Source organism: Mus caroli, unplaced genomic scaffold (genome assembly GCF_978045245.1).
Source record: "Mus caroli unplaced genomic scaffold, Mus_caroli_1 scaffold_2, whole genome shotgun sequence".
NCBI classification, from domain to species: domain Eukaryota; kingdom Metazoa; phylum Chordata; class Mammalia; order Rodentia; family Muridae; genus Mus; species Mus caroli.
The window spans coordinates 153,953,345-153,965,573 of NW_028227257.1; the positions used below are offsets into that span (position 1 = coordinate 153,953,345).

The window sequence follows — 12,229 nt, forward strand, 5'->3', positions numbered from 1 at the left end:
TGAGCAGGCTCAGGCCAGGCTAGGCCCAGCTAGCATAGGCAGGGCCTCCTTGCCAGTGACAGGCACTGGAGACAGAAGGTGACAGGCAGACTGTGTATACCAACTACAAACTTGCTTTACTCCAAAAGTAACCCAGTCAACAAACAAACCAGGGGTGGGTGGCAAAAGCAGCCACAGAAGACACCCAGACACAGACAAGAATGAGGCCTAGTCTGGGCTGGACAGTGCCCATGCTCAGAGTCAAAACAATGGGCTCCAGAGCCACTGTGCCACGAGACTGCCAAGAACCTCAGGACTTAAGTGACTGACCGCCCCACATTGGCCTATGTCTGAGGGCCTCCACCTTTATACCTCACCCCATGCCTGCCTAGCACAAAATGGATTCCCTAGTGAAGTACAATCTCACCATACATGTAGCCTTTAGTTCTACTGCAGAGGCAGGAGGCCTGGGCAGAACTGGCCCAAGTCCATGCCTATCCAAGTAACCAGAGGAGCAGGTGGGGACTTTTCTCCTCCTGGGAGGTAGACAGGTCTTACTGAGAACAAAGGCTCCAACATATACAAACACACATACACAGAGCCCTTGAAACGTATCTCTGGCTCAAGAAAAATAGCCTCTGATGAACGGTGAAGGCACATGACCCCCTAAGCTAGCTACACTATTACATTTCTGCCACTCCCCAGTTCAGCATGGCCAGGCTTTCTGGAGAACTTCTGCTCTCCCCAAAGTCCACAGATCAGAGCTTCTATACCAAGGAGAATGAATGTCTACTCCTCTGGGCCTCAAGCCCTGAGAAGCTAAGGATCCCCTGGAAACTCGGCGACTCCAGGGCTGCGTTCCATGGACAGGTCCGGCTGAAGGTCTAGTGTAGGAGGGAGGCAGGGCTCAGCACTTGACACATCATCTTCAGCCAGGCCACCAAACATGTGCCTAATGGCCAAGGACCCATCTAATAAGCCATTGATGCCAGTGTCACAGGACAGTGGGAAGAGAACAGTGCAGAGGAAGGTGAGGGGACAGCAAGGCATGTCCCTGGAGCCATGTGCCAGTGGAACAGCTCTCCTTGTCCCAACCATGCAGGCTTACTCTCTGTGCTCTGGTACCCGAGAAGGGGCCAAGTCTGTGTAGGCAGTGGGTCTGGTCTCTGCCCAGCTCTCCAAAGGCTCCAGGCTGCCAGGGGCAGGTTGGGAAGAATACCTGAGGTTAATCCCTACTAATAAGGAACCTGCCATCCTGACAAGGAGGTTCTCAGTGCAGACTAGCAGCGATACACACACACACACACACACAGCACATCATACCAAACACACAGCCACACACACACATAGAGCACATCATACCAGACAAACAGCCACACACAGACAGACACACACACACAACTTTCTAGCACTGAGCAGTAGGGACCTTCCAGCAGCCCTCTGGCCACTCCCAAGGTTGCTCTTCTGCCCAGGATGCTGCATCCTGGGAGTGCTGTAGATTCTCAAGTGAGCAGCCATCTCTCCTGCTCCTGGTGGCAGTAGCTGGCCTCAGGACACTGTTGTACTCTTCCTCTGCTCTGACGACAGGTCATGGAGCAGAACTGAAGCCCTAACTTCCACAAGCTTGAACCTGAAAAGGGTGAAACCTAAAGTGACTTAAGCCTGGGTGAAGCCTCTTAACCAAGTGAGGACCGGTGTGTTCGGGGGAGGCCGCTCTTAGGTCTGGGAAGGGTCACCGGCACAGACTCTGCACCACAGGCTGACAGGAGTGAGTTCATCCCATCCATAGCCCAGGCCTTCGGTGTTAGTGGGGCAGGAGCTCCAGGCTCAAGAGTCCAGAGAACAGAGTAGGCACAGGAAGACTCAAGGTGTGCTCCTTGCAGGTGCTCCTCTCCCAGGCCATTTAACAGAGCTGACACTCAGCCTTCTCCAGAATTCACAGACCCCAATGGCAGTAGGCAATGAGGACAGGCCACTCTGCCTCACCTCACAGTTCCCCCTCAAAAGTCTCCGCCAGCTTCTCCTCATCTGCCTGCTGCCTCTGCTGCTGGATCCGAGCATAAGAAATGGCATCGCCCCTGGAGAGAGAAAAGCAGGTGTTCTATGGGCCTAGCCCTCCCACCTCCCACTCCCAGGTTGCACCCCAGGCATGACCTGCAGGCAGATTCCCCCAGGACTGTGCTCCCCAGAGGCCCTGGTCAAGGGGGCAGAGCACTGTTACTCTGAGAGGGATACACGTTGCCTGGCACTGACTGAGCTGAAGGGAAGGGGTGGCAACTGGCTGCAATATCTGGTGCATACCTCACTGTGTATAAACCAGGCAAGAGGGACCACCTAGGCTGTCCCCTCATTTCTTGCCTCTGTTCCTGAGGGCACAGATAAAGTCACTTGTGGCCACTGCATAACAACTAGACAAAGGGTCCCACTCAGGCCTTTCCCACTTCAGATGGGTCAGCAGGGGCAGCAGAGGGCACCCCGGGACTAGGCTGTAGACGCACTTTTTGCCCAGGGCAGACAGTCCATACAGCACCCCGGTGGCAAAGGCGATGGCATTGCCCAGCAGTGTAGTCAGGGTCAGGCTCATGACGATGGGGACGATGGCCATCCTAGGAGAAAACAGACATCCCTAAAATCCCATCCTTTCTGGGGTCAGAGTCCAAAACTGTATCAAGTCTTTGTGGCAAGATCTATGACCCACTCGTGGTTAAACAGCAAAGAGCTGGGTAAACACCCCAGCTATTCACTAAAACAGAGAGGCTAGGCCTAGAGGGTCTGGGGTACAGTCCAGCTGTACAGCCCTGTGACCAAGTGAGCTTATCAAGGCTCCACTTCTCCGTATAGTGGGGTCCTGACATCTAGATAAGGGCAGATGGCCACTTATCCTACACCCACATCCCAAGCACTGTATGAACGCTTTCATCAGTTCAGTAACCCTGGGCCAGCTGTTCCTCAACAAGTCCTCCCAGCTCAAACCCCAGGAACACTGGACCCAGTGCAACTATGGGGCTTCAGTAGCACCCTGGCGCCACCTAGTGGTGGGTTCATACAGCCCTAAGAACCTCTGCAGCTCAATCTTGAGGAATGGTATTTTTCCAACATGAGGTGAATTGTGGATTCGCTGACCCAGGAAGATGATGGAGCTTGCAGCTCAGCCCTCAGTCCAGTCACTTCTGGAGAGGAGGCTCACTGGGCAGGAGGATGACACTCAGAGCCAACTGCACTCCTTGGACTTCAGGTACAGATGTCTGTGTAGCCAGAAGTGCTTCAAAGGGCAGCAGGTCCTTGACTTGGATGGTTGCGACTGCGGTACTCGACAGATACTGAGCTTTGTGGCCACCTTATAATTTGTCATGCCAGGTCCCTGTGGCCAGCATCAGGGCTTTAAGCATGGTGAAGCTTAGTGACAGCTGTGTTTGCTAGGTGAGGTGTGCTACCGTGTTTTCAACAGGATATTTGTTTTATCAAAATGGAAGCTAAGTTGAGGATCCTCTATAATAAAATAATAGAAATCACGAGGCAAAAGACCACAGGAGGAAAACCGATAGCATTAAAGGCAAATGACAGGCTGGAAAAATCTGAATGGGAAACGAAACAAAGGAATCTGAGGTCTTTAATACTGAAAACACGCAGCCTGCAAAGTCACACATGAACGCTCTCAAGAGAGTGGACCAGAAGCTAGAAACCCTTCGAAAAAGAAAATGAATTGAACCCACAGGAGGGTATTTTACTTCTTAGGCATATGAAAGTAGCACCGGGCACTGGGTGGGGAGGGGAGAGACACCCAGAATGCCTCTTGGGGAAGTAACTGAGTCTCGTATGTTAAGATCTTTTGAATGATCATAACCTAGTCTGGTCATTCCACACTGGAAACATCTAAGGATGTCATCATGGTAGCTTGGCCGACAGATGTTCACCAGACTTGATTGACACCAGCTAGCAAATGAAGACAAAGCCAGCAAGTATATACAGCTCAATAAATGTGCTTAGCAATAATAGGAATGTCACCATTTTTTATGACAATACTGAAGATGTTGAAACCACAGCAAGTGAAAAAGAGCAGGTATAAACTTATGTGTAATAGTTATGAGCATGTCAGAGAGGAGCTTCAGACATGTGTGCACTTAGACCGGAGGAACGCATGCCAGTAGATGAACAGGCAGTGAGGACCGGAATGACCATTTTCACTTTACAAATGACTTTTGGTAAACATACATTATTGTCAGCATCATGACAACACATCTTAAAAATCCAAAGAAAGCCAGGTATGGTGGTGCACATCTTTAATCCCAGCACTCAGGAGGCAGAGACAGATGAATCTCTGTGAGTTCAAGGCCAGCCAGGTCTACATAATAAGACCATCTCAAATACAGAGGGAAAGGAAAAGACAAGGAAGGGGTGAGGAGATGGCTTAGCTGGTGCCTGCTGCACATGCACAAGAGCCTGTTTGGAGCCCCATACAAACCCAGGTGCTTTGGGGCTGCTGAGGTGGAAACAGGTGGATTCCTATAGCTCACTGGCTTGGCAGTCTAGCCAAATATGTGAGCTCCAGGCTCAGTGAGAGACCCTGTCTCTAAAAGCAAGTAGAAAATGACTGAGGAAAATACCTGATGTCCACATTAGTATTTTCCACTCTCATGCACACCCACCTGTATGTACGCATGCATGTACACATGCATGTGTACACACACTTGCACACACACACACATACAACCATGCTACACTGATTAGAATTTTCTAACTCTATGATCCCCTGATTTTAGACACAGCAGAAGACTGTCAGCAGGTGCACACACCGTGTGTTCTCCCTGCAGAAGCCTCTGAGCCCCACCAATCCTGAGGGTGGGTAACCTGATCTTAATGACAATATTGGTAATTACAATGAGTGCTGCTGTCTAGCCAGGCTCTCCTGGGAAAGCCCTTCTTCAGAGGCCCCCAGGTATTACATTTATCTCAGAAGTGCTGCAGCCCGACACGCTGCACTGCCAGAACCAGAGGAGAAGCGTGGATTTAGAGGGAAACGGTGTTCCTGTTCAGCAGTCTCACATCTGGCCACGCTCCTCGCAAGGCTTCACCATGCCTACACATACATTAGCAAATGCAGATGCACACATACCCACTACAACCTGCCTGGAAACTCCCAAGTGAAAGTAATCCAGTCGCTTCCCCATCCTTCCACTAGTGGTCGTAAGACACGTGTGTGGCCATAGCTGCCATCTGAGCTCGGGGAGGCAGATACTGGGTCCCATTCTTTAGCACCTGTTATTGGATGAGCCAGTGTCTGTGCCCACAGCTATCAAATAAAAGCTCTACAGAAGAAAAGGCCTCTACCTGTTCCTGCCCCACCCACCCCACAACACTGTTTTAATCAGCAGGAGTTTGGGAACCATGCCATAGGCCCTGCCCAACAGCCCCTCACCCGCAGTAGAAGACAGCCTTCTGCCAGGAGCGCAGCCGGTCAACCTTCTCAGCTACTGTGTTTGCAAACTCCACAAACTGGCAGCAGAAGGGAGCCTCGCACAACAACAGGATGAAGGCGTTCATGCTGCAGGGACAAAGGCAGAAAGGACAATGACAGTTTACAACCTGGGGCTACAACAGCCCTCATGCCAGTGGCTCAAGGAATTCTACCACAGGCCCTGAACTTCCATAAATACCGGGATTCTGCAGGGTACCAGTTTCTGCCAAGCAGTTCAACCACCCACCCCACCCCACCGCTGCACCAGCATCCCTAACTACCCAAGCATCCTGGAGGAAGAGCCTGGTGTCTGATCTCTTTATTGTTCCAACAGTGAAACAAAGAACTAAGACCCTTGCCTCCATATAATCTTTAGCCAGCAGCACCTTCATCCACAGAACTTAGCCACACTGCCTGTTGTTAGTACCTTCTCCATAGTCACTAACACTGACATCAAGGGTAGGCTGCACCCAAAAGAAGTGCAAGGTACCGAGCTGGGAGCATGTGGATTAGGGAGACAGAGATGCAGATAGTGAGCTGCTCATGCTGGGAGCTTCCACTCAGGAACCTTTAATCCTTGCCTGGTTGCTAGAAGCAGCTATGCTGCTGGTGCTAAAGGCCTTTGCTCCCATAGGCGGGCAATGATCATGACCAGACAACAGGATCATTGCCGGGCCCCACATGTATCTGGGAGCAAAGTGCCACCAACCACCTGATTAATAGACACAGCTCTTGGAACTCTTGACCACTGCCCATCTCCCCACTACCCATCACCAGTCTTCCAGATGCCAGCTCACTGTTCCATCAATGTGTACATAACCTCTATAGTTCCCATCCTTGCTGCCTGGGCCAGCATAAGCCTCTGTACACATCACCCTAAGACCCAAATCATCCTGACCCTCATGATGCCCAAGGCAAGACCTACCTATACCTTGCCCAAGATGACTGTTTGAACAGTACTGATGTACAGTGCTTCCCATGCACCTCGAGCAGCCCTCACTCTGGCATCCCTTTCGGGATCTGGCTGCCCAGGAAGAGCGTGAAAAGGAACTCCCTGTGGATGCTGTAGCCACCAGGTCCACCTGCATCTGACCTCCCCCTCCCAACTCTAGCCCTGCTAATGGCCTCACAGCTGACCACCCTCCTCTCTTTGTCACAGACCCTGGATTCTGACCTTACACACCATGGCCCTGAAGCCCCCATTGTGGTAGACAAGGAGTCTACAGTGTCTGGCTGGGTAGATGCTGCAACTGTGTCTGTGACACTGTCCCCAATAAAGACTCAAGCGGCTATCAGGAAACCTAGGAGCGGAAAGGGGGATGAGACCTGCACCACATCCCTCAAACCCCGCGCAGGCAGGACGTTCACGGCTACTCACATCATCCACACGCCAGCTGCGATGTTCAGAGGGTGGATAGTGACGCAGTTGAAGAGTCCAGAGATGGCACAGGCTTCAAAACAAGAGACAATGGGCAGGGGTCAGCAGAGTATGGCAGAGCGTGCAGAAGGCACTGAGAACACATGGGGCTCCCTTTAGACGCTCAGCACTAGGGCTTCCCTCAGCAACCACCATCACCTGAGACAGCAGAGAGTAGTAAGTTTACGTCTGAGCTCAAGCCTAGCTACTTTCATACCTGGAGGATGTAAAGGCTTAAGGTGTGATGGGCTGGCCCTTGGTTCCAGGTTATGAGCAAACCCTCTCAAGAAGTCAGGCCTGACAGCAAACATCTTTAATGTTTGGGTCGTTCTTTGGTGCACCTGTCCAGGCTGGGACTGTGGGTTATACAGGTTCATTTTCCTGGTTTCTCCATAGTTTTCTTTAGAATGCGAACTGGCCTTTCTGGGGGCTTCTCTTTCCTTATCTTTACCAGCATCTGTCGCTGTAAATCCTGATTTGGGTAGTCAATGTGTACAAAGCACCACATATCTTAATTTCCCTTTATCTGAAGACCATTTCTTAGGCATGGCCACCTTCTGGTTTTTCGTTGTCAGCAGCGGCTGTTTTCTCGGGAGGCGGCTTCCTCTTGCGTGCGTCTCTTTTCCTTGAGGAGTTGCTTGTGTTCTGGCCACTGCAAGCCTCTCAGAACAGCACTTTGTGTATCCAGGGGATTTTCACCAAACAGACATTCTTACTTTTAATGTAGACAGTTGGCTCTTGTTAGGAAATTTTGTTTTGTTTTGTTTTTAAGGGAAAATACAAAAGAGCTTCCAATTTCTAAGCCAGTTTAAGAAACTTTGATTTTCTTCTGTTAGCTCCATAGTTTTTTGTTCTTTTGTTTTTTGTTGGTTTTTTTTTTTCCTCTCATATTGAGACCACCAGATGAGACTAGAGTTCTAACTGGTCTACCCTGGTGTAGACTGTTCTGAGCCCTCAAGCCTGGCTCTCACTGGTTGCTGACCATTGTGTGTTACTTATAAACCATCTGAAATGCACCTTTGTGTGGGAGAACAAGTTTTATTTTTATTTTTAATTATAACGAGCCAGTTTCCTAAGCTTTGTCTACTAAAACAAAACAAAAAAACAACACATTATATATAGTCTGATTTTCACAAAAGTATGTCAACTCCTTTTTTTTTTTTTCTGAGAATATATGCCAATCCTTTGACTTTTGTAACATTTTTTTTTTTTAAAATCCATGATATAGTATGGCTTCCATGTTTTTCAGCTCTTGTATGCCCATTAATGAGTCTGAATACACTAATATGTATCCAATCTCAACTGAATAAAGGGAGATATCTTTTCAAAGAAGAAGGAGAAAAGAAGAAGAAGGAGGAGGAGAAGGAGGAGGAGGAGGAGGAGGAGGAGGAGGAGGAGGAGGAGGAGGAGGAGGAGAAGGAGAAGGAGAAGGAGAAGGAGAAGGAGAAGGAGAAGGAGAAGGAGAAGGAGAAGAAGAAGAAGAAGAAGAAGAAGAAGAAGAAGAAGAAGAAGAAGAAGAAGAAGAAGAAGAAGAAGAAGAAGAAATAGTAATAGTAGTAGGGCCTGGGGGGGCTGGAGAGATGGCTCAGCGGTTAAGAGCACTGACTGCTCTTCCAGAGGTCCTAAGTTCAATTCCCAACAACCACATGGTGGCTCACAACCACTATGATGGGTTCTGATGCCCTCTTCTGGTGTGCCTGAAGACAGTGTACTCACATATATAAAATAAATAAATCTTTAAAAAAAATAAAATAAAATAAATTAAAAAGTCAGGCCTGTTCTGACTTCAATGAGAATCTTAGCTAGGGCTGCCTATCTGTCTGTAGCCACCAGGTAAACTACTCAAAAATGTCTTCTAACTTGAAAAATGCCACTCAGACTTATTTGGGGCTGTTCTTTATGCTTGCTTGGTAAGGGTGTTTGGTTTGGTTTTCCTTTGAGGCAGAGTCCTGCTCTATAGCTCAAGCTGACCTCAAACTATCTTGCTCTCTCTCTCAGCCTCCTGGGGACTTCCAAGCATGTTCTACTACGTCTAGCCACATCTTGAATTTGGGTCAGGACAGGGATGCCTCTTACCAGGGAAGATTCAAATGACAATCCCATCTAAAACATCAGCCACGTGACCCTGAACATGTTACTTTTCTAATTCATTTTTCTGTCCTACACATGAGCAGGTTGTGCCCCAATACCTGAATAACAGGACACCAAGAGGGGACAGTGTGTGTGCTCTTCTCCAGTGTGGAAGCCCAGCGAAGAAGCTCCTCCCCTCTGACTGCACCTTCGGGTTACAGTCTGCCCCAGCCACCCAGCCTTCACCAAGAAGTCCCTCACCAGGAACTCTGGGAGCCTCTGAGGACATTGCTGAGAACTGCCCATCCTGGCAGGACACAAGCTAAGGGAGGGCAGAGTGTTGGCCTTCTGAGGCTGCAATTAGCACCAACTTATTAAACTTGCAGCAGGCCTGGGTCACCTGATCCCTCCTCTGGGCCTGGAATTCCACCATTTTCCACTTTCCTGTGTTACACTATCCAAATGGGAGCTGCTGCAGGAGAATGGACCAAATGAGTGGCACAGCTTCTATGTCACAAAGTCTCCTCTAATAAAGAACTCAAAGCAGCACTCATCCACGCGTGACGGCAGCAAAGCTTCCAGGGCCACAGAAGTGAAAGACTGTCGGCCCCCTGCCTGTGTGGAGCTAGGCCTGGTCTCACCTGAGAGGCCTGCACTCCTGTCCTCAGCATTCCATCTACAGAGCTACTCCACCATGCTGTCCTACAGAGCCACCTTTGGGAGGACCAGGTCAGACGAACAGGAGTCCTTTGACAACCAAGGACTCAAATACATCCACCCACTTGGGATGCTAATAATGCTCATGTCTTCCATATAAAGGAGATGTCCCTACAATCCTTCCTTCCTCTGTCTACAGAGGTCTTTGGGACCAGAATAAATCCCTCCAATAAATAATAAACCCCTTAGAATATCCTCCATTCCAAGAGAGGATAGCCCTATGTCAAAGTGACCAGCTAAGCCACAGCTCCTGCCAAACCCCTATTGAGTTTTTAAAGCCAATACACATTTTCCTTCCCTCCTATGATATGCCAGTAGTCAAAACCTTGATGTCCACCCCCCTGATCCCAATGATCAGGTTCAGGGAACAATTTAAGCTATGGCCACAGGTCTCCAGTAAGGTTTCACTGATGGCTTGACTCGGCAGGAGGGTTAGGGAGGCCTTCAGGCATAGCACAGATACCCATAGGAAGTATGGGACTGGATGGGATTTCCAAAGTCAATCTAATCTAGAAATCACCTGGTCACTGACTGAATCACCATGACAGAGGGAGGATAGCTGCCTACAGGTCATGGTCAGGCCCTTCCTTGTCCCTCACCCCTTCATACCACCTTGAACTAGCTAACTGCACTGGAGAGGATTTGATCAACCCCAGCAGACTTCCTCCAGAGCTGCCTTACCAGGGCAGCACATACCTAACTCTACCCTATCCATCTGACTAGCAAGATCATCTGAACAGATGGGGCTCCAAGGTATTCCTCCAGACAGGACAACGGATGAGTCTGCCCCACCCACACAGTTCCTGCTCTGGTACCAGGTAGGCAATGGATCCTCGGACCTTCCCAGCACTCACCTGGACTTCTAGGAATTCACAATGAAAGGGACACCCAGGATTTAGCAAACACATTGTTTGGAAGGCCAGCAACATAGCTGCACTGAAGAGGCGGACCTGCCTTCCTCTTTACAAGAGCAGAGAAAGCTTGCTGGTGTGGAGGATACTAGGCCGATGAGAAGCATTAGGAGAATGTGGACAGTAGGAACCCGAGGAGAAGCTGCCTCTCCGCTCACTGCCCAGCCACCCTGAGGGGCCACCCTTCTCCTGGCATCATCTGACCCCCAAGCAAACTTCCCAGCCTGTGGAGAGCTGCCCCCCATTTATGAACAAGTTTTGTCCAAAGGCTGGGAACTTGGCAGTCCCACTCCAGCCCAGGTAAGCATCACCAGGGCGAGGCGGGGCCGGGAAGGGGCAGAAGCGCGTCCTCTGTGAGTCTCATTTCCTCTGATCAGGGCCGGAGCAACTGGGCTGTAAGCCATCGAGTTCCGGCGGTGGACTGCAGGCCTGAGGCCGGGAGCCATGGCAACCCCAGGGACGCCCGCTCCCTGGACCCGATACTCACACACCGCTCCTAGCACTCCCGCCAGGCGGCACAGCCAGCGGTACCACCAAGTCATGCCCTCTTCCTGGGCCGGCGGGGCTGGGCCGGCGGCCGCTCCGGCGGCGCCCGAGCCGCTCATGATGAACGCTGCGCGCAGCCCCAGGCGCGCACAAAGAGACGTGTCCACCCGCGCGCGGCCTTGTGGGAGAGGTGGTGATTAGCATAGGGGCGGGCCCGCAGGCCATAGCCGGGGGGCGGGGCGAGGGCGGGAGGAAATGGAGTATAGCATAAGGGGCGTGTTTACAGGCTGTCAGACGCCCTTTGCCACCCAGCAGGTGAGCTGGATCCCGGCTGGCCTTTTCTCTTTGCAAGATTGGAAGACGTCATCCAGAAGTGGCAAAGGCCTTGTTCAGACCTCCAGGGAACTCCGCCTTGCAGTAGAATGAGCTTTCAAGCTAGGCTTGTTATGGGCGGCAGGTTATGGGAGAAAAACTCCAGTCTGGTATCCTGTTATCCTTTATTAACCACTGGGGGCTGGGACTGCTTTTCTGATCTCCACCTCCCAGTCCCAGCCCTTCTGCACCTGGAAAAGGTCACTAAAAGAGGTTCCCTAAGGCTAGCAGGCATTAGAACTTCTAAAGAGGCTAGAGTTGCATACTCCCGGCAGTTGGAGAGAAACCTAGGACAGAGCCAGGCTGTCGTCCTGTTCCGATGTCCTCGATGAGATGGCCCAATACTGGCCCTGGAGACTGGCATGTGCCTCCAGGAAGCCAGGGCTAAACTCCAGTTCAGCCTCGCTGCCTTCGGACTCCCAGTAGAGCACCTGCTGCCCCCAAAATGTTGTGGTCCTCAGACTGTGGATGTCCCTGATCTGTGGAGAAGCAAGTGGCCAGAACAGGCCGTGAGTGATCATTATTTATAAACTCCTGGCTACTCACAGTCATTTTTGTTTCTTACAGGAGCCCACACGAGGGACACTCAGTTCTACCCAAGAAACTCCCCAGAACACACAACCAGGTACAAGAGCGAGGATCCTGCTCAAGACTAAGTCTGAGGTGCTCTGGTGCCTTGCAGAGCATACTGAATCACAACCCTACCTATGCTCTTCTGAAAACAAACAAAACACCAGACACGAACACGCTGCTTCCACGCTGGGTCAACAGGCAGTGGACTCCCAGGGAAGGCCTTCTCTCTTCCTTCTTGTGGATAGAGCC

General features: G+C 50.7%; 2 protein-coding genes across 4 annotated transcripts in view; both read right to left on the reverse strand.

Moving 5' to 3' along the window:
* Positions 1 to 95: 95 nt before the first annotated feature.
* On the reverse strand, positions 96 to 11,254 carry Cacfd1 (calcium channel flower domain containing 1). 3 transcript variants are annotated; one of them, XM_085835087.1, is made up of 5 exons: positions 11,041 to 11,254; positions 6,813 to 6,885; positions 5,396 to 5,521; positions 2,478 to 2,585; positions 96 to 2,057 (listed from the first exon to the last, which is right to left on the reverse strand). In XM_085835087.1, the coding sequence occupies exons 1-5, from the start codon at positions 11,237 to 11,239 to the stop codon at positions 1,967 to 1,969; spliced, it is 597 nt and encodes a 198-aa protein (XP_085691213.1). In that variant the 5' UTR covers positions 11,240 to 11,254; the 3' UTR covers positions 96 to 1,966. The 3 variants fall into 3 exon arrangements, with proteins under 3 accessions (XP_085691213.1, XP_021006759.1, XP_021006760.1); XM_021151100.3 differs by having other exon boundaries at positions 11,037 to 11,201; XM_021151101.3 differs by lacking the exons at positions 96 to 2,057; positions 2,478 to 2,585 and adding an exon at positions 2,604 to 5,056 and having other exon boundaries at positions 11,037 to 11,201.
* Positions 11,255 to 11,515: 261 nt separating this feature from the next.
* Positions 11,516 to 12,229, reverse strand: part of Adamts13 (ADAM metallopeptidase with thrombospondin type 1 motif 13) — a 29,654-nt gene continuing 28,940 nt past the window's right edge. The window contains exon 29 of the mRNA XM_021186146.3: positions 11,516 to 11,886. Within this exon, the coding sequence (XP_021041805.1) occupies positions 11,695 to 11,886 (192 nt within the window). The 3' untranslated portion in view covers positions 11,516 to 11,694. The remainder of the gene's footprint in view (positions 11,887 to 12,229) is intronic.